A 22,556-nucleotide genomic window follows, 5' to 3' on the forward strand; every position below is an offset into this window, starting at 1 on the left:
ATATGAAATGGTCTGAGCTGAGGAAAAAAAGAAGGAAAAGCTGGAATTAAGTGATATTATTTGCTGTGGTGTGGCACTGCTGGGCTGAACTGACTGCATGGCCTCAAAATGTTGAAGTGCTATTACAGGTCACCTCATACCTGGTCTCTGACCTCAAGGACATCCCTCTGCTGGGGAGTTTGACCAGTCCAACACTGAAAGAGCAGACTTGTCTGCTGTTCACTTTTAGCTAGTGTATACTTGGTGCAGCTGGGGGTCTGGCTCTTTAGGAAAGTTACCTGAGTTGTTATGGGAGAATTAAATTTCGCATAGCTGAGAAGCAGTTTCAATGTGTGCAAGCTCCAAGCTTCCCCAGGGTTCATCTTTATCAAGGGAAGCCTTCAGATTCCTCTTTAGGGCATCTACCCAATTGCATGCCACTGCTAGCCTTAAATTCATGTCCCAGACCCATGCAAGTTTGCCTTGGCCAGGGCTAGTGGCATGGAGGAAAGAATCTCTTGTTCTTTAAGAGGCCTTTGAACAGCCAGGTGGCTGCATGCAGCGCTGCCGACGATGCCCGGGAGCCTCGCTAGAGTCCCTGGGGCCCGGCTGTGGGGCGATGCCGACCACCCTTGGCTGCTGCTGGCGTCGAGGAGAGCTGAGGGCCTGTGGAGGCTCACAGAAGGCTGTCTGAAAAGGCTCTGGGCTATACCTTAGCTTTCTTAAACCTTCAGTCATCTGGCAATATTTTCCGCACTTGTATAAATGTGAAGAAAAAACTGTATTACTCAGGCGTAAGTGTAAGAGAGGAGTGGTGTGGCCAGGCACGGTCACCTTTACCTGTCATTGTGGTGCATAAGCCCTGGTGGGGAGCAAGGCGGTGGGGCCGCGTGAGCCCCGGGCTGGCAAGGGTCGAAGGCAGGCGCAGTGGAGTGTTTTGGACTTCGCAGGCTCGTGGTGAAGGCTGCTGCGCTGCTGGGCGCGCTATTGAGCTGAGCACGCCAGGCTGCAGCAGCACCCGGGCAGCTCCCGTTAGCAGAGGAAAGGAAGAAGTAAATGGCAAATTTAAAGACTAGGAAGGGGAAGATTACAAAACTCATTTGGTGACTGATGTTGGCAGGTGAGTTAAGATCTTAACAAAGGAGGCTCATAAAAGGCAGATGGTATGGATTACGTGCCAGGTAAATAAGGACCAAGTTCTTACCATCAGTCATAATACTGCAGAAACCAGGCCTGCAAAGGAGCTCGGGAGGCTGCCTGTGTATGCCCCTGTGCTGCCCTTGGGCACCACCAGTTTCTTATGAATATTAGGTGCTTCCAGGCAGTCTCCTTTGGTAGAAGCCCCATTAGCCAGCCGTCCTCTGCCCCGCTCATTGCATGGACTCCTAAATAATTCTTTTTTTTGATGGGGGAATTTGAGCATGCTTAGTTGTTGGAGTTGTTTAGTAGGCAGCAGCCGATACTTTCCAGCCTGATTCTGAAGGTTTCCTCCCTATTTGGGAAGAACATTTATTGAGGAGGGTTTCTCTCCGCACCGCAGTGACCGTTCAGCGCCAAGGGCAGCCCGTGCCCCTGTGCTCCAGGCGCAGCAGCAACGCGCTGGTGAGCTTGGGGAAGCCTTCTTGGCAGCTGTCCCTGCTCTGCATAACAAGAGCCCGCGCCGGCATATCAGTAACCGTACAGCAGGTCCCCTTTCCTTTCACCTGAGGCTCTTATTACCAATTCCGGGCAGTTTTCCATCCCTCCTGGAGCAGCTGCTCCCATCGTAGCATCTCGCTGCCTACTGCGATACCAGCTGGTATCTGGGCTTGGCTGCCCCCAGCATGGCATGAAGCACAAGAGAGCAGGCACCCTGCCCATGTCCAGGCAGCCTGCGGCAGCATGGGGACACATTGTGCTTTTATTAGGCAGAGCCTGTCTTCTGTGCCACCCGAATGTGGCCAAAACCAACATGTGTCCTCGTCTGTCAGGTGCAGCAGAACGTTTCCAGCCCCAGAAGCCGCTTGCCACTCCAGTAATAGCAGGCTCTCACCTCCTAGGTACTCTCCTACTGTTCAGGTTCTCTTAATGCAACAGAACTGAAAAGATAGAAAAGCAGCTAAACTAGGTATAAATTGTTTATTTCAATAGTGACAGAATCTGATTTTTTCTCCCAGATCAGTCAGTTTCCATTGCTTAGCTCTGCTTCTCAGAATTGTAACAGTTAATGAGAAATGGTTTGGAAACAGCTACTGTTTTAATTGGTGGAGCAATTACTGTTTAGTTTTGATGATATAAAATAACTGTATGTAAGGTGTTTCTTTTTCTTTTCTAGGTTTTTTCAAATTTTTAATTAGGCTTCTCCAATTATGTACTTCAAAAACTTTGGAAACAGATCTTTCAAATAAGTGCTTACTGCCTGGTATTCTTATGTACTTAACTTTGTTAAGGTGAATAGACTCGCAGGACTTAAAAGGAATATTAATGTGGGTAAAATTACCCTGAAATGTAAGTGTTCGGAGGATGAGGACCTTTCACTGGTGGTGCTCTTTTTAATAAATAAATAGAATCAAAGTATACATTTCCCATAAAGAAAAGCAGACATAGGATATTTCTGGTTTCTTGAATCTGTGTCTGCAAATTGGAATCTTTTTTCTAATATGGCTGTCAAAAAGAAATAAATGCAAATGTCAGCTTTAACAAAGAAGGACTAGTCAAGTAAGTTCAAGAGTCAAATCCTGCAAATCCAGAGTAACTCACCTGCTGTCAAGACTTACTCTGGATTTTCACTGATAGCAAAACATGATCCTTTCAATCCAATGTAAAACAAAAGAAAGGGAATTTGGGTTTATTTTTCTTACATCCTGTGTCAATCCATTGTGACCAGGCACTACTTATATACATCTACCTTGCCCCTGGCACAGACCCTGCAATCTCAGTGGCAGTCACGCATATATTCAGTTTATCCTGGAAGCCAAATCCCTGAAGCCTGTTTGCTCCCCTCAGCTGTGCGAATATCAGAGAGGAGAGTACTCTGAAGGCAGAGGCCGTGATACGATGTGTTCCCACATGCCCGTCGCATAATCATCTCCCACCGCTCCACACGCCCAGTGGCAGGGAGGCAGCTGGAGCAGAGGCTGAGGCTTTGGAGGGTGCCAGCAAACTTGTTTTTCCTTAAACTGTTGCCTCAGTGAACAAGACTGGGGAAAGCTGCATGCAACTGGGGAATGCTAAATGTGGGTAGGTGTCATTTTAAATTTCTACCATTCAGAGTGACACCATGTGTAAAAACAAGCGTCTCATTTATACCAGGTTTTGCTCGCATGTACATTTGTGAGAAGGGTTAGGGACTAGGGCAGGCACTAAATGCCTTTTCACCTCTCTGCACGAATGACAAAGGGCTCCAAGAGCCCCGCTGCTGGGTTTGGTGGCTTCTGGAATTACCAGTGTTGACTGTGGGAGTGGTGCCAAGCTCTGCTTCTTCCTACTCGGTCATTTTTGTAGAGTTGAGAGTGAAAAGTTAACCCTCCTGAAGTAATAGTAGAGGTAGATTGGGCTGGGATTAGTCACCAGAAAGGAGCAAGCATTGCAGCCCTGTCCATTGCAGACAGTCATTTCTCTTCCCTGAGGATGGCGATATGTGCTTCCTTCTTACGCAGCTTGTTACTCCAGTAAATGTTGCTTTGAAGAAATAAAGATGCAGAAATGCCAACTACAGTATCGTTCCTGAGGGCCTGAAGTGGTACAGAAAGCTGAGTAAGAAAAAAAGCCCAACCATGGTTTTTGTTTTTGAGTAAGCCACAGATGATAGCAAAAGCCTTCAAAGCTCTACCCTGAAGAAGAAGTATGTGATTCTGTTTTCCTCATTTGAAGGAGAAAATTTGGAAGATAACAAATGAAGATCCTTGTGAAATAATTTATTAGTGTTTGGGAGCAGGTATTATCTTCACTTCACACCTAAAGGATTGAAACAAGAAATAGAGTAGGTGGTTTGCCTGAGCTAACACAGATAGTCTTGGCAGAACAAGTTGAATGATTATGCAGCTATTACAGACTGCAAGTGCAAGTTAGGTAGACTTAACTGAGATTTACTCACTTTATTCTTTTTCATCCACAAAAAAAGGCTTGCAAATAAAATTTATGCACCGCTGGACACTATATTAATTTTACAAATGAGTTATCTTACTAATAAAGGATAATTATGTACTGTATGTTGCCCTCCAGCCCAACTCTTAAGAGCATTTATGCCTTTCCATTAGTGTGTGTCTGGTTAGTAAAGTATGAGTATAAAACTCTTTTATAGATCTTTTTGCATGTGCTTTTAGTACTATTGCAAATATAATGACTCTGGATAACAGCGGGAAGACTTGAACAGATTTTTGTAAATTTGGATAAGATACCTTTCTCTAGGCTTTAGTATAATTCTTTATATGTAAGTGTTTTCCTTTCTAGATGATGCTGTAAGCTAGGAAATAATGCTTTAACACACTGCTAATCAAAAAGTCTGTATTTGCTCTTTGTGAGTGCAAGGGCATTGAAGAAGATGGATTGTTACATGGCTTTCTCTTGTGTGTTACAGATCTAAATGCATCACAGGCCCAGGGTCCCCAAACAGGCAGTCCCAGCCATGGATCCATCCAGCCCCTGCGGGTAGATGCGCTGTTGAACCACCAGCTGGAGAGCCAGCAGGATGCAGAAAGTGGAGACAGAGTAGAGGAAAATATTGTTTACCTCTGATGCTTTATGTTCTAATCTCAGTAGCACTTTGGAATATAATTGTGTTTGCTTTTCTAAATATATGTAGTTGCTCTCTGTATGACCAAATGGCTTTAAGGATAGTATTTAATATTCAGTGCAAAATTTGCCCCATGATAAATATAAGAATTAAGTTATTTTGAAGCCTTTTTTTATAATCTTTAATTTATGACGTGATTTCAAATGCTTCACAAGAAGCAATGGGAAGCAGGGGAAACATAACGTTTTGGAATTGTAAAGATGCCACCAAGAGCTGTGAATGCTGGTGTTGCTTTTCTCTTGAGTCCTCTTTTTCAAAGGGCAAACTCAGAGGTATGAACTTGCTATCTGTGATTTCAGAGTATGGATCAGTAACCTTCTAACAATTGTGATGTTACACCAAAAGACAGCAAAATAAGAATGATGGCTATAATCTTTGTTAAAATGCGCTATCTAGCCTTAAGAGGGCTATATCAGGTTGTTTTCCTTGTCACTTGGCTCAGAAACTGCTCAGAGGAGGATGCTTTTTATGGTGTCAACATTAATTGCTAGCAAGTGTTTGTTCATGTCCCAAAGCTTATCATCAGTTTGATGCTATTACCAGTTTCTGTGCAGAGATGCTGTAAGTCGGTTTGTTATTGTATTATAACTGCACCTTATTTCAGTAAGTGCCCGTACTTATATTTGCATTAAAATTTACCAGATGAAACCTTCTCACTGATCAAAGGAAAAGAGAGAGGAAAAGTTGTATTCTTTTAGTTTAACTGAACCCCTTTGAAAGTGTGCTGCTTTTCCATGTAGGTAGCAGCTAGCTACCTTTATGCTTTCAGGTTCACGAGATCATCAGTGTGGTAGACAGTAAGAAACCAGTACCTGTTTTGTGCCTTTTGTCTTTCAGAAATCCTTGTATACTTTTGCTGAATTGAATAAATACTCTGTGCCTCTCACTGCAACTTTGATGCAATGTCAGGTCCTCCAAAGAGGCTTGAAAACAGGAGGAAAAAGTTTCCTTCCCCACTTGGCAAACCCAAGGCTGTGCCACCCCAGCAGGCGTGGGCAGCCCTCAGCTTGCTATACCTGCCCTCTGGACTGGCCAGAGGCTGCTTAGCGTGGCTTATTAGACCAGAAATAGTGCAGCAGGAATGCAGATGCACAGCTCCCGGATCAGAGCTGCCTCGTGTTCACCCCCCACCTCACAGGGCAGGGGAACACAGCATTGCTCGTGCACGCTTGCCTGGGTAAGCCCCAAATATCATATGATTTCTGCTTTACATTGAGTCTTGTGATGTGCAAAACCTCTTGCAAAGAGCAGAGGTTTAGATAGTAGATGTTTGTCAGCACAGATTTCCTCTTGTGGAGCATTTTCTTCCAGGGATTGCCATGGTATTGGGAATATTCAAAACTAGTCCTTTTTGAGTTGCTTGTTGCTGGGCTACCAGGCTTACCGGTTGGCTGCTATCCTGGACTAGCGACTGTACCACTGAACTTTCTTGACAAATAGGTACTGATTCCCTGCTGGTATTAATTGGTTTTCCAGTGGCACCAGGGAAAGATGGGGCATTCAGATGTATTTTCAAGTTCCTATTTTCAACCTTCAGGATTGTTGCTAACCTGACAGCACTACTTTGATGCTACTTATGCTCCATAAAGGATTTTTAGGAGGTAAGAAAGTCTTTTTTACTTTCTTTAAATTTCACTGTTAGACAAAAATTAAAATAGGAATCCGAAATCCAACCTCTTATTGAGGGTCCTAAAGTAAGAGCAGTCCATAACCTCTCTATTTGACTAGCCAGCAATATAATTGGGGTTGCCATCTGGACAGCTTTTTGGCAAATTTCTGAATAGCAGGACCAGCTCCTGGAGTGCAGCGTCTCATGCTATGTGCATTACCCACTGACCAGTGGGAAATTGGAAAAAAATGGGCAGTTTTCTTCATACTTGTTCACTCTGCATTTTATTATGCCTTCACTGAAACATCTGGTACTGCTTACTGTCAAATACAAGCTGCTGGATGGATGGCTGCTGTCCCAACCCAATATGGGAATTGTCATGTAAGTACCTGGCAACTGGGAGAGGAAGAGAGGATGCTGCTTCTCTCATCAGTTTTAATTAAGGGTCTGGGAGTCAAAAGTGGCTGGCCCATACTTCAGCTGTTGTGCAAATTCCTCCCATCCTCTACCATCAGGCAGCATCTTATTTTGCTCACCTGTGTTTACAGTAAGACTTAAGGCACCAGAGGAAGGCAAAGGCAGGAAACAGGTGGCCTCTAGATTTAGGTATTTTAATTGTAGAAAATGTTTAAACTATGGGCCAGTATGGTTTCAGCATGTGCTCTTTATAACAAGATATATTATGCACCCCTGAACTCTGTGCATTATTTAGGCATTTGTGAATACTTAGCAGAATTTAAGTGTAGCCCCAGTGAGACTCAGCTATTTTAGCAGGCTGCATTTCCAGTCACTGTCAGGTACATATTAATGATTCCTCTTCTTTTTTAATTAGAAAAATATATTCAAAATGCTTTTTTCCCCCCTCACCTTTATTACAAGTGAAGTGGACATATTTGCAAGGCCTGTTTTATTTATTTATTTTTAATTTTGATCCCATACATTGTGTTTTCTTTTTTTCCCATGCTTCTCAAGGCATATTGGCTCTGAAAGCTCAAAACAGAATTCAGTCATTCATTTCAGTGTTGGAATTAAAAGAGCAGTTGCCTTATTGCAAATCTCTACTGCACTGGGCTGGGCTGTCTCATTGTTTTTTAATTTTTCAACATTCTTCCATCATTTAAGGAAAGGGGGATCTTTTTCACTGCAAAATCTAGACTTTGCCCAGCCCATCCTGCTTGATGTAATTGTATAATAGTAAAGCCATCATATCTTACAGCTTTGATAGATTTTTTTAAGGGAAACTCTCAACAAAACTTTTTTCAGCAAATCTACAAAAACGGTGAAGAAGGAATTCATGAAGGGCTCAGGCTTATAGTGGGCTGGACCCAGAACCTTGGAGCTGTGCATTCAATCATTTACAGGATGAGGCCAGAATAAAGAAATTGCTTCACTTTGCTCTTGTTATAGTGTGCGGTAAACAAAACATTTAGCTGCATTTTCTAGAGATTTTTCACAAAGCTTGTCTATGCACAGGTGTAATTTTCAAATGACTAAATTAAATACAGGTTAGGCCTCTCAGTAAAACTCCCTGAAGATTATTTATTAAGATGATTTTTAAAAAGTCTGTTTGCCATGTGCCCTATGGGCTGCATTAATTTATATGCCATCCATTTAGGTGGCAAAAGCAATTAAGACTTTTCACTGCATCTCAATCAAGTTGGTGTAAATTCTGTGGTGATGTGCTGTAATACTGGTAAAATCATATTCATGGAGTTATTCATTCAGAGAAAAGCAAACAGGCTGTGTGATAGTAAATAACATGCTAAGGATATGCACTGATTGAATTTTGCATGCAACAGAAGCTGCAAATGGGGCAGTTTTCCGTACAATTTTATGACAGATGGGGAAATAACAGGAGTTCTCAGATACCTTCTAAGGAGTCTGCTTTTTGAAAAGAATTCCAGCCCCAAATCCTTCTGGCCCAAAGCCTTCTCTGTGCCCTGTTCCTAGTCTATAGATAGAAACAGCTTAGGTTATGGGGCATTAGCATACTGTAGGATTTTGGATGTCTGCTTTGTTATTGAGTCATAGTCCCTTGTATGACTTGTTTCCTGAGGTAAATGGATGTATTTGTTGTTTGCTTGTCTCTAGTACATATCTGCATGTAAAAGCACTGCAGAAGTAGCTGCTAAGATTCTCAGTAGTCTTAGTCACATGGACACCAGCATATTAACTGAATCTCCAAAAAGGTTGTCCTGTCTCACCTGCTACCAGCTTCTGAGATGAGACTGTGAAAATAGCTCAAACGTCATTTTGCACAAAGGCTTCCTTTAACAAGTTAATGTGAAAACAGAGTTTTCCCCGAATTCCTGGGGAGCTATGTTGCCCACCTTCGTGATGAACTATGTGGGAGTTTCTTCCTCTTCTCCCTGCTTGCTTAGGCTCAGATCCGTTTATCCCCACACCATACCCCAGGTGTGCTCAGCCCCAGGGAGATCTGAGTCCTCGGTCCTTCTTCCCAAACCAGTCACTGAGTCGTATGTCCCAGTGATGGCACAGCAGGCCAAAGGACACATCTCCTCATTCACTTCTCTTGGAATTTGAGGGTTCGTCTTAGAACTAGAGCTGTTTTTTCAGATTTGGTATTGGTATGAGAACTATACTCCAGGTGTCACCTCTGCTTTCTCACTGGCTTCAGGTGCTATTTCCCACCCCTATCTGCTAACCTACCCTGACTCCCTGCCAGCCTCAGTGCACCTGCAAAGTTCTGAGGTTGAGACTCAAAACATCCTAGGTGAAAACAGGAAGGAGAGAAAAGAAACATGAAAAAGGTACACAGGATACAGAGTATGCAGGAAGTGTCATCTACCCCATGGGATGTTTCCTAAGCACCTTCATTGATCAAGCTTTTTCAATCAGACAAAATATCAGTAATTATTAAACTGCTCATTGTTTGTTATAGACTGTTAATCGGAGAACTGGTTAAATGCCATGTTTTTGAAACCCACTGCCAGATGGAGAGAGGATGAGATATTTACAAAAGGAACAGCTGAAGCATACAAATTGAAACAAAGAATTTCTTCTGAGAGGCTGTTTTACAGGCCCAAGGAAACTTTCCCATCAGCATTCTGAAGAACTGCCAAATCATGCCTAAAGGAGCTATGCAGAGGTGAGAATCATTCGCTAACCTGGGCTACCACAACTCACCACAGAGGCCTGCATGGATAAACTACCCCATGAGCTGAAGACAGCTTGTCAAACAGGATAAGTCTTCTGCCCTCATACTTGAATGAAATGACAGCACGCCTGGATTCGCAGGGTGCAGCCCTTTAAGGCGGTTCAGACCAAGTTGTAAATCCGCTCATGCTGGTCTTCAGTAGTGCAAGAAACATGAGAAATTGGTGTTAATCCTAGCTGAAATAAGTAATGCATCATTGGAAGCAAACATTTTGTTCTGTTCTACACGCACACAGTTGTCGTAGTGGCACTGAGGGGCTTGTTACACTGAAGGCCAACTATAAGCTCATCTAACTGAAGCAAATAGCAGCAGCAGAGCACAACCAAGATGCAAGGGAGCCAGTAGGATGGAAATAGCCTTAATGGCAGTGACTGAGCAACTCCTGTTTTCACTCAGTAGAGGGTAACCATTCTTATCCTTGTCCCTGCAGGTTTTGATGCTGTTGACTGTGTGTTACTGATATCCCATATGGGTGAGGAGCAAGGTTTCAGGGTGATGTACTCAAATCATCTATTCCAGAACATTAGTGGAGGTGAAATTACCCCTTCCCTGTTGTTGGTCTCCCTTGCAGAGTCCCATACAGCCAACCGTGGTCCTACTTAGCATCTCTGTGCAGTCACTAGGTGAATTGACAAAGTGGCATGGACTTCATAAAATTATCTCCAAGTGCCCTGACGCTTGAGTAGCGTCTAAATAGTTTGTATCTGAATGAAAGCTGGACAGTGGCAATGCTGCAGGCAAAGGAAGGACTTTGAGGATCTGAAGCTAAGGTGTGGCCTCCGTTGAAGCTCACATCAAATCAGTCATTTACTTTGAGATCTGGGAGTGCTTCTAGATGCCCTATGGACAGAAGAAGCTTGCACATAGCTGTATCTGTGAGTAAGGTTCTCTTCCTTCTCCAGATGGTTTGGAAACTTGGTCCCGCTCTGGAAATGATGACTTGGCTTCAGTTATCCTTCATTTGATATCTAGACTACATTCATGTAAAATGTCTGGACAGGAAGTCATGAGCCTATAGAAAAACCCTAGCTGCTCTTGAATGCTGTGGCACATCTCTTAAGCAACACAGGTTACTGGGAGCATGTCAGATCTAGCTTTCAGTTGCTGCCCTGGCTTTCTGTAGGAAGGCTCATCAAGATCGTTTTCTTTAATTTTGTTTAAGTCCTCAGGAGACATCTAAAGCTCCAGGATAGAGATCTGCATTGATATTTTTCTGACTCTGGCACAGAAGAATTTTTTAGCAGAAGGTGAAACTCAGTGGTACAGGAGGCAAAGCTTGCTTATGACCGATCCTTGGATGGGGAGTGAGCTCCCTGACAAACTGATGGTGCTCCCTCATATTTGAGGAGAGCTAGGAGGCACGTTTCTCTGGCTGGCCCTAACAGGAACAGTGGATGTGTAGCAAAAGGTTCCAGCTCTGGGGCTCTCAGAGGACTATCAGTAGGAAAGTGCTAGAAATTTGATGATCTGAAAACCTAGCTGTTGGAGCAACACACCATTTGGTGCTGCTGAGGCCAATATCACCAGGTCATGCTGGGACCCGGCAGCATACTCAGTCCTGCTTCACCTCCCAGTGGAGAGGAGAGGCCCTGGAGGAGCCTGTGAGTCACCCCAGCTCACCAGTCCTTCTGGCTATCATCCTGCAGGTAGGTATCTTGAGGTTGAATCTTTGTGTGCAGATTTTAAAAGGTGGCTTACAACACTGGGAAACCACTCTTGGTATGTAAAACTGAATGTGCTAAAGAGTATCTTACAATACAAAATAATTATTGAAAATGGTAGGAATCATCAGTTGTTTTATTGGAAGTCTCTGTTTGCACAGTAAATACAGTTCAATTTCCATTTCTGATTCCAGGTCCTCTCATTCTATTTATTGTATAATACTTCTAAAAGATCAGGATAACAGTTTTAAAAGGCAGTATGTCAACATTGTCCAAAACCACCAAAAAGAGGGGAAGCAATTTAGTTTATTTGTAAGGTGTTAGTCACTTCTGCTCGTCTCATGGTCTACACTGGAGTCTCACAAACTAAAGAGCCAATGATATGGTCAAAATATGTCTATAATATTCTGAAAATGCACAACAGGACATGGTTTACAGACACTAACCTCAAAATATTCTTTCTTATGGGAAGTTTGGAGCTCACAACATCTGAGCAGCTGAATTTCCCCAGAATGTAGGCCTTCCATCTATAATTTCAATTAAAAGTAACTCAATTACTGTGCACCACTTAATTTCCCGATTGCCTTCTGATAAGCAGAAACATTTCCCTAAACGTTGCTCAGATGTTTCCAACCTATTATTTCTGCAATGTCTGTCAGTGATTTTGGGGTAATTACAGAGATGGGCCTGAACATAAAAGAGATCTGAAGGCCTTCAAATATTTGGAACATACAGACTTGAATCCAAACTTTAAAGACTCAGAGACAAAATGCTCTGGTTGAATGAAATATTTTTCAAATGTGGATTATAAACTGCCAAAGTGATACGGACTCAAAAATAAGTAATTGGGGAAATAAGCAGCACAAGAAATGGTGGCAACAGCTTCTTCTGTACAATGGTCAGAGAGTTATTGACAAAAAATTCTATACAAGAATTCCATGAAATTCCTTTATCATCGCAATAATTTGTTATTATTTATTTAAAATTTTCAGTTTAGTATATAATTAAGCTACTGTGTAGCTCTAGCCTAAACCAGTGCTGAAGGCAAAGCTGAATATGCTGGATTGGGTTTAGTAAAGCCTGGGAATTCACGCCTGGTAGTAAGAAGGATCATCTCTTTCCATGGAAAGCCTTTCTTGACAGGCGGAGGACTCATCACTGGAGCAGGCTGAGGGTGCAATTACACTGTCCCGTCCAGCCGGAGCCTGCTGATCGCTCCTGCGGGAGCCCGTGCTCGTCCCCAGGCCCCTCGGGGTGCTGGGAGCATTGCTCCCACGCAAACCCCAAGCGCGTGAGCCTTTCCCGTGGGAATCTTGCTTGAAGCCGGGAGGTGAGAGGTGGGCGCCGCGCTGTGGGCACCGCGTGCTGCTGGACACAGCGCTGTCCTTCCGGGTGCCAGGGGAGTGATGCAGCCCCCCGAGGCGGTGTCACACGTCCCTGCGCTGTGGGGTCAGCCACAGCAAGTCCTCCTGCTGCCATGGGGGTTTCTCTTGCAGCGCAGAGTAGTTGTGTGCTACACGGGTCACACAAGCAGGTTTTCATGTAGTTGGTCATCTATGTTATGTTGTCGTTTCACCTACTGTTTAAAGACGTTTGACAAAGATATGCAGTAGTGAAACACCTTCAGATATGTAACATCTCTGTGAAAGCTCAAAATTCATTTCAATTTTTACAAAGCAACAGGGGTCAAGCATGGTTATAATAACTAACAACATGTGTGTTGCTTAATCTTCAAAGAAAGTTTTACCTTTAAAGAGCCATAATTTATTCAGTAAATATTATTTCCCTTACATCAAAAGGAAGCAATAATTAGATTATCTGTGGACTCAGATTAACATTTAATTTGTGCATACCTTCAGAGCAACATAGTTTTCTGAGTACAATAGCAAAATCATTCTTTCCAACTTTGTGTATATGCTGTCAGTGTTTAAAGTTGTAATTTAATACCCAGAGGAAAGACACAGTGGTTTATGAGATGTAAGCGTGCAGTGGCTCTCCGTGCCAGGGTGCCCTCCATCCCGTTGTCTCTGGTGCCCCATGCGGAGGCTGCCTGCCCCAGTCGGCCGTTGTCCCTGGGGAGGCTGCGTCCTGGTGGGTTCCTCTGGGCCCTCAAGGCCACGCGCCAGGGTCCGGGACAAGGTTTTATTGCTGGAAAGTAGCGGAGCAAGAGGGGACACAGCTGAAAGCTAGTGACAGGGCTTCCCTTGCCAAACAAACCACCAAAATACGCAGCTCTCCCATTAGCCCTAACAGTCAATGTTGCTTCAGCCTCTGTTAACACTTAAATAATGGGGATCGCACCTTGCCCAAACACATGCCTGGAGATGAAGCTGATAAGGAGGACGCCAGGACTAGATAGACAGAAAATATGCCAAGGAAAGTCCTTTTTGCCATTGATATTTTCATACAGTAATTGCCTTTATGATATGAATTGCAGGAACAGCATTGAAAAATATTCCTATTCATTTTCTGAAGCCCAAGCATTTCTTTTAAACGTACACAAAATGGGGTGGGTTTTTCATAGGCATTGAAAAAGAGTGTGTCTGCTTTAATGTGACTTAGCTTGAACATCATTATACATTATAATGAGGTAATGCATAAGGAGGGGTCAAGCAGAGCAAGGGCTCATTCTGTTCCCATCAGCGCTGACATTGCAATGCTAGCGCAGAAGTGATTCTATGGCTATAATTTGAATAAAATATGTAGTGTAAGATTAGCTATTGAATATTCCAAGTCAGCGGAGTCTGTTAAGCATTGTTGCCATGGAGACTGTGTGAAGGTTGGATTAATTAAGGCCTGAGCAGATGCTGTGAAGTATGTAGTGTCATTTGTGCTTTCTGCTTGTAATTAACATGTGTGTGCGTGTGCGTGCGCATGTGGGTGAGAAACAAAGGAAGAGAAAGTTTGACAGTTTTCCAGGTAAAATGAACTACTGGTATATGAAAAGCAGTTCTTCTCTAGCTCGTTCTGAAAACGCAGATTAGAGAAAAGAAAGAAAATAAAAAGGGATGATCAAAATCAGCGTCTGTCTTGGGTCATCCTGTGTCACATGAAAATGCCGGGGTCAGAGGCACAGGCTGACCTCCATGTTCCTACCACATCCAGGAATTCAGAAGAGCTGTTCACCTGTGAAATGGATTAGGATTAAAGGATTTAATTTCAGCCTAAAAAGCTCAAACATTATCGTAGCTTTTAGGGGCATTTATATACATACATAAATGTATGCATGTGAAGAGAGAGGGAGAAGCTTACACTCCTGTGGGTGCATGTAAAGTTTAGGCCTCCCTGTGGCTTTACTGGAGCCTGGGGAGTACTGCTGAGTTCAAAAGAAGCACCAGGAGACCACTGCAAAACCCTCGTCCTCTCCCTCCGTGCACCGAGCAGGGGTCTGCAGCATCGCCCCACTGCATTAAGTGCTTCCTCTTTGCCTAACAGTGAGGGGATAGTGCCCAGTTCTCTACGTGCCTTCTTAGTGTCTCTGGGAAGGTTGTTTAAGAGTAAGGGACCGCTCAAAAGGACCAGCCACCTCCAGAGAGGGAGGGTGGACGTGGCGGAGGTGCCTGCCGTCACCGCCGCTGCTGTCCTCACAGCCGAAGGGGAGCGCTCACGCCTTGCAGGTGCTGGTGGACACTCCAGTTTTCAAAGCCTCAGCCAAAAGTAAGAGGGGGGAGAAAGTCAAAAGCTGCCCAATGGCAAAAGCATTACCTGAACCTGGTCATTAGAGCCTTTAGGAAGTGGGAACACAGCACTCCAGAATAGCCCTGGCTGATTTGTGAATAACTGGTTGTGCTGGGATTGCAGCTGGTGGAAAGAGAAATGCAAAAAATTGCTCACAATGTTTCCTAAGTGTATATTGGTGAAAAAGAGAAATTGGCTTCTCAAAATTGCACACATTTTCTACAGTGAAATAAAACTATTTGCAATATTTCCAGCTGAAATGTTGCAAAAGCCCAACAGATCCATGTGAGGGGGTACAAGGATCCAGCATTTCTGGACAGGAAAATGTATTACTGCAACTCACAGTTTTAAGACAAAATTAGACACTTTTATCTAAAGAGGTAGAGGGTAATAGCAGGGATATTAACTTTCTGAGAGCTATTAAATAAATTTTTTCTATGGCATAATTCTCATCTTGGATCCTATTTTAAAAAAAGATTTTCTAAGATGTTTTGGCAAAATTTCATACCCAAGTCTGCTGCTCGTATAATAATCAGGTAATTGAAATATGTATTTTTAAAACAGAATTATCTGTAGTGTAAAACTGTCTGAATCATCTGTATGACTAAGGAATGAAGAGATGTATTTTTTTTCCAGATTGTGAGAAATAACAGTCAGTGTAATAAATGCTGCAGCATGTCTCTTTCCCAGGTGCTCAATCCTCTCTTTCTCTCTCCAATTTGCCTGCTAAATCTGCTGCATTTTCCTCCCTTTCTTAACATTCAAGGATTATCTCAGATGCTCTCCTGGGAAATGTGGCTTCCTTCGGGTTATGGAAATAATTAGAAGAGATTACAGCCTGCTCTTTGAATGAGTCTAGATTTATTTCTGTTTTTCTTGTTGCTAATGAGAGGCTTGCTCATTCTTACTTTGATTTAGAAAACTTTTTTTGCAGAAAGAAAGGTACAGTCTAATCCACAATGTGAAAAAATAAATCTTTGAGAAAAGGTTCAAAAATCAACAGAAGTGGCTGAATGATTTTGATGAAATGAATATGCTAGAATTAAACATACATCACCTTCTAAATAAGAAAGGACTGAAATAAACTAGAGGTGCTGATTCAGCTATCATGTCACTAGGAAAGGTCAGAAATGAAATGAACTGTCTAGGAGGAGTTTCCCCAGATTTGTGATGAAATTCCAGTGAATTCAGCTCAACTAATATTGCTCTTATTTCTGTCCCAATCCTGCACCATTAGGTAAAGGAGACCTGTACCATTTCTTTAAATAAGTGTAGGCTTGTCCACATGCTCTCTCTAAACACATGAAGTAGTTTCCTCTAGAGCATACTCTCCTAATATAATACTTCATACTCTTCTTATATAAGTTGTTTCTGAACATGTGTATTTAGTTACCAGCTACTTGATTTCAATGGCAATTTAGATGCTTTCTTAGTTTTAGGTAGATGCCCAAAAGCCTTTTGGACCAAGGCACCTGCTCCTTGACTCTGCAGATCCCTATGTTGTTGGCTGATCTTATAATTATTTACCACCTTTTTCTGTCAAAGATTTTTTTTTTCCTTTTCCTTATTAATACCCAGCAAAATGTCACTATATTTTTTACATGATTCCCTTATTAGCCTTCCCACAATTCCTCACTAGATCACCTTCTCCACATATCATTCTCCCATCCTGGGCTTCAAATTCATCTCTATTTTTTCAGAGGTCCTTAACTGTATGTCATCATTAGTGACATTTCAGATAACTCTTGAAATGACCTTGTGTATCTGAAGGTTGTTGGAATATGCCTCCACTGACCAACACTATGCAAAAACATTCAGCTAGGTGTAAATCAGCTAGCTTGGATACTAGACAAAATTTAGTTGTGACAACCTCAAGCTCTGCATGTGCTAAACTCCTTGGCAGGGAAAATGACTTGTAGTGCACTGTGCATCTGTGTCTAAACTGTTTCTGGTATCCAAGCTAACTTGTTGAAATCAAGCTTGGATACTGTTAAACAGATTTGCATCTTCCATGTCAAAAAGCCCGAGAGCTTTCTTAGGAGCTGTTTGGGGCTAAAACTTTATTGCATAGGGCAGGAACAGTCATTCGTGTTCTATATTTATGCCTTAATTTCTTTCCCTAGCAACTTATTACTAAACTTATTACTTGACTTTAGCAAGACCTTTGATATGGTCTCTTACCTCATCCTTGTATCCAAATTGGGGAGATAAGGGCTGAATGAGCAAATTACAAGGTAGGTGATAAAATGGCTGGACCATTATGCTTGAAGGGTAGTGGTCAGCGATTCATGAGTGCTGTTCCTTAGAGACTGATGCTGGGGCTGATACTGGTGCATGTCTTCATCAATGACCTGGATGACGTGGCAGAATAAAGTTCACAAGTGACACCAAATAGGTGGAAATGATGAGGATGCTGGAGTGCTGCCACTCAGGGAGACCTCTACCAGCTGGAGGAATGGGCCAGCGGGAACCTCAAAGAGGTTCAACAAAGACAAATGCAAAGACTTGCACCTGGGATGGAGTAACTCTATATGACACTGCAGGCTAGGGTCTGGGTGACCTAGACTTGAGGGACCTGGAGACCTAGAGAAGGAGCTGTGGGTCCTAGTGGACAAGTTGAGCCTGAGCCAGCAGCGTGCCCTTGCAGTGAGGAAGGCTGAGCTGCCAACAGAGCAGTGGTGGCAAGAGCACAGCCAGCAGGTCAAGGGATGTGATTGTTTCCCTGGGTTGGACACCCATGAGGTTACATGAAGGAAAACATTGTCCAGCTTGGGGACCTCAGTAGAAGACAGTTATTGACAAAGTGGAGGGAGTCTAGCAGGAGGGTAGAGCACATGCCCCACAAGCCTAAGGGACTGGGATGGCTTAGGGTGTAAAAGAGAGAGCCAAGGCAGGTTCTTATTGCTGCCTGTTGGGGGATGTAGAGAAGATGAAGGCAGACTTTTCTCAGAGGCAAACAGTGAAAGGACAGGCAGCAGCATATGCAAACTGCGGCAAGGGAAGTCCTACTGCAGCTAAAAGAAAAATTCTTCACCATGAGAGCAGTCACACTCTGTGACCGGTTGTACTGGGAGGCCACAGCATCTCTGCCCTTGGAGGCTTTCAAAACTTAACTAGGCAAGACCCTAACCAGCCTCTAGTAACTTTGAAGTTAGCCCTGCTTTGAGAAGAAGGTTGGACTGGGCACCTCCAGAGATCCCTTCCAACCTAAATTATTCTCTGATTTTGTGAGAATTGCTGTTACATATATTCTGGCCCATCCTCTCCATCAGCCTATAAAAGCTTTATTGTCTGCATTGTTCTACCAGTGCTTTGGCATTTCTTTTGAGTTTTACAGTCTCCTTTCTTTTGATTCTGACTTACAAGGCATATAGCTTATTTATTGCTCTGAACTGTATATAACAGACATTTACTGCTGTGTAGAAAAGTTTCTACTCTTATTTCAAATTCCATACTGCACAGTCACATAGCATTATTTTCTATCAATACAACTCCAGTGGTCACTCTTCTTTACCCTAGATTCTATTACGCACTCACTGCTCTCTGTAAGGGATGATATGTAGCTGTGTTACCTTAAGAACAACATCAAAAAGGAATTTTGCTTCTGGATTGTTTGTTTTGTTTCACCTTAAATTCAGCTGGTCTTATGCAGGAAGTAGGTTCAGGAGATAGGCTGGAATATTTTTTCTTAAAATATTCTTCTTGGACTGAAGAACGTAAGCCTTGGCTTCAAATGCTGTCTAGAAATAATACCTAAGGCAACTGAGGATCTGAAACATGACAAACATCAGTCCATGTTATGTCAGTTTTTTATCAAAGCTATAGAATAAAATCTGTAGATAGTCTAGAATTTGCTGCTGAAAGCCTGTGATCTTAATAGGTGTTTTTATACACAAATGTATGATACATACTCAAAGCAATTTGTGTCTCTTTTTTATCATTTAAATCCTACTAATTATACTTAAAATGTAGAGGATTGAATTTCAAGTTCTTTCACTTGCACTGATGAGTAGTTTGAGGTTACTGGATTTGTTTAAAGCTTTTTCAGAAGCTCATTGAAAGGAAAGGAAAGACGTCCACTGACTTCAATGGGCTCAGGCCAAATCCCATCATGAGCATTTGGAAAAGAGGCCAGCCAGACACACAGGTGCTCCTGTGTTTATCTGTGACAGAAGGGCTCGCCACCCAAGTGCCATTGCCAGAGCACATGGCGTGTGACCCATGGGCAATGAAGAGGGAGGGTGGCCTGCCCCTTCGCTCACTGCCCTCGGTGTCTGGACTGAATGAATGTCAGCTCCTGCATGCTGAGTGGTGAGATAACTCCTGGGGAGAAGTTTTGCAGATGCCTTCTGCTGCAATGACACCTGCTATGTGGGGAGTTGGCTGGGAGTGACCCCACACACACGGGCACAGGAGGGGCTGCTAAAGATCTAATGCCATAGAGGAGGTAATGAGCTTTCTGACGGACTGAGAGCAATCAGTAAAATTTCTTGGAAAATCCAACTACCTCTGATATTCTTTGGTATGAAGAGTAGGATGTCAGGGCTGCAGTGACTTCAGATCATGTATTATTTGATATTTTCAATATGTTTTTTCTCATTAATCATGAAAGTTGTTTATTTCAGCCTTGCTAAAGGAAAGAGCAAAGGCTGAGGGAGGCATGTCTGGCATCTGTCACACCCATTTGTTCAGTTTCTTAAATGTCACCACTTCCTTTGACATTCTGCTATTGGGATCTGAGTGACTTTCCCTGTTGACAGCTGGGAAAAATGATTTGGAAAACAAAAGCAAATGACAAAGTTTGAAGATTCATGGCAGTCTGGCCAGCAGTTTCTTTACTCTCCCTTCAAGCTCAAGTGGACTAAAGATGTGATATCAAGGGAGAAAGATGGGAAACCGGTTTAGCAATGGGATCTCATTCAACTATCCCCATCCTAGAGGGACACCAGGGACCTCACGTTTTTCAGTCTTTCTGCGGGTGCAGAAGGGTGGGAAAAGGAGGTGTTCCCCTTATTCCTGACATGCGCCTCCAAGTTCTGGCTGTTTGTAGCCTGACCCTTCTCACACCATCACTGCTCGCTGCCAGCAGGAGCGGGATCATCGATCCCACCTCACATTAAAAGATTACCTAGACGTCTTGCTGCAGAGCTGAATGGGGGACAGTGCAGGAGAAAGAGAGGATCATTTCCTTTTTATAGATGGGAGCTGAGGAGATGGTGGTGTGCTAAGCCATGCAGTGACAAAGTTTTCAGCAGCACCCATGACTGATCTCAGAGGGCAGGTCATATTCACCACAGGGCCATCCAGCCAACCCTTTCCACACACCAAGGCCATGAATGTTGTATGCTAGAAAAGCAAGGGCCCAGCAAAGTTGTACTGGAGTTGCCAAGGCCACTGTAGGACTCATAGCCAGAAATACTTCTGGGACTTGCTATTTGGATTTCCCAAGACCTTCCTATCTGCCTGTTCACTGCCTGGATTTTTGGCTTGCCAGATTGTAGTAATTTTCCAGGCTGCCAAGAGATAAGATGTGCTCTGGAAAGCAGTGAATTCAAAGTCTAGACTAAGGAAGTGCAGCTGTATCCTTTCACAAAAGCAGGTGCATTTTACTTATGTAGAGGGAATACATATAAACAAACAAAAACCAGAAAAAAAACAGTCTTGCAGCCAACATCAGGCCTCCTGTACCTCCACCAGCTGCAAGGGTTTTAACCTGTTACTTGCAGAAGAGAGCTGACACTTCTGACTATCGTATTCACCATTCTTCTAATTCACCTGAGCATTGCAATGGGTCTGCTGGTCCTGATGGCTGAGCAGGGACATGAAGCTTCATATATGTTGCTTATTGTGTCTAGCCATCTCTAAACACATCTATATTTGCTTGTCTAAACATATTTCACTGTGCAGCTCTGGGACCAGAACCTTGGTTGTGTTGGTGTAAACCTTTAGTTGTATTTTTGACCTCAATGAATTAATGCTCATCTACATCTCTGGAGTTGAAAGTAAGATTTTTGCCCCACTAATTTGCCACTTCTCAAGCTACATCCTGCCGCCTCATGTCGGAGGCATGAAATAGTAGACTGTATCTTTAGACAGCCATGCTGCTCTGCCTCAGCTGGACGTCTCATGGGGAATTTGTCTCAGGCTGGGGAAAAAATTTAATGATAATTGTTTCTGTTTCAGCAGTTCTTAGTTTTGTTGCCTTTGAACTGTGGAAACAAATACCTTTCTTTATTTTCCTCTTGGGACTGTCAGTAGATCTGCTTTCAGGTGGTTTAATGAGAAACAAGCCTCTGTCGACAATGTTTAAGGAACATGATTAATTGCTTGAGTTGAGGGCTGCAGTGTGCCTCCATCTAATATCTGGAAAAGTAGGAGGAGGCAGGATTCAGAGGCAGGACTGCATCCTCTCATCAGTGGGACTATTCCTGAATGCAAAAAAAAAAAAAAAAAAGAAGGTGCAGCCCCCTTCCCCTGCACAAGGCACTGGGCTGTGACTCTTTGCAAACAGGCAATTACTGCCCTGCTCTGTGCTCATCTGCACAGTCATCTTTTCTAAATTTGCCACCTGGGTGTTTCTTTGCCTGCTGACTTAGAGCAGTAGCTTCATTTTTAATGTCTGGAGGATGGCATGCCAAGTGCATGAAGGCTGCTTTGCAGCAGTCTAGCCATGAGGAAGTGAAAAGCGGCTTGGAAACCCTGTGTGCGCAGAGCAGAGATGGGGTCGCCTCCTTGGCTCTTCCAGCTCAGCCAAAAAGCGCAAGGGGAGACTCAGATCCAAATGGAACATGTGTACAACCTGGCCAAGAGAGAAAAAATTGAGAAGGGAAAGAAAAACAGCTTTTGGTGCTCTTTGAGGATAGCACGGGAGGAGAAGGACCTTTACAAAGCAAGTGTTGCCTTGTGACAAGAAGGCAGCCCCAAAAATGTGAGGACAACCATGGGTTTTCCTATGTGTCGAATTTTGGGGATGCACCAGCAGCAGTGCCTGCGTCCAGCTGCTCAAGCACCTCTGTGGGGCTTGGCCATGCTGTTAACCCCAGCGAAGCAACCTGGAGTAAAGGACCTGACTCGTACTGGGGCCGGGGAGATGCTTTAGCGGCTTTATTTCTGGTTAGGGCTGTAGGATTATTTCTGTTCAGTAAAGCAGAGCTTGGCACAGCCCTACAAACAACTACAATTAGAGCAAAGAAACCTAGCACCAGTTTGCCCTCCTCACTGGAGTAACTCATGAGACTCAAAAGAAATCTAGAAAATGCAAACTGTAACATGATGAAGGATGTCTCTTCTGCTACTCTTGTTTTATCGATGCATTATTTTCTTGATATCCCTGTGGTGGGGGAGATGCTGCGAGAGTCCTAGGAAGGATCCTTGATCCTTGCAGGAGGTCTCTTTCCCCCAGGAATCAGCCCTGCTAAAACCATAGCAAAGACTTCTTTTTCCCCATGCTGGAAGCTAAGTCAAATGTGCTGGGATGTATTGGCATGGCTTGAACATTTTTCTGACCCATCTCCTTGCAATGTGCCTGCTTGCCCCACACCTCTGCACTACACTCTTTTCTTTCCATCTGTGTGTGCTCTCTTTAAATCCATTTATCAGTTTTCCCCTCTCATGCCAAAATGGCTTAGTTCTGTGTATAATTGCTGGTCTAGAAAACTGACGGCTGGTTGTGATGTT

General features: G+C 43.4%; 1 protein-coding gene across 1 annotated transcript in view; it reads left to right on the top strand.

The window, feature by feature from the left end:
* ARHGEF28 (Rho guanine nucleotide exchange factor 28) overlaps positions 1-5,401 on the top strand; it is a 51,530-nt gene extending 46,129 nt beyond the window's left edge. The window contains exon 26 of the mRNA XM_067315915.1: positions 4,538-5,401. Coding sequence (XP_067172016.1) covers positions 4,538-4,695 — 158 coding nt within the window. The 3' untranslated portion in view covers positions 4,696-5,401. The remainder of the gene's footprint in view (positions 1-4,537) is intronic.
* The last annotated feature ends 17,155 nt before the right edge of the window (positions 5,402-22,556 follow it).

This window comes from Apteryx mantelli, chromosome Z, assembly GCF_036417845.1.
Source record: "Apteryx mantelli isolate bAptMan1 chromosome Z, bAptMan1.hap1, whole genome shotgun sequence".
Lineage (NCBI taxonomy): Eukaryota > Metazoa > Chordata > Aves > Apterygiformes > Apterygidae > Apteryx > Apteryx mantelli.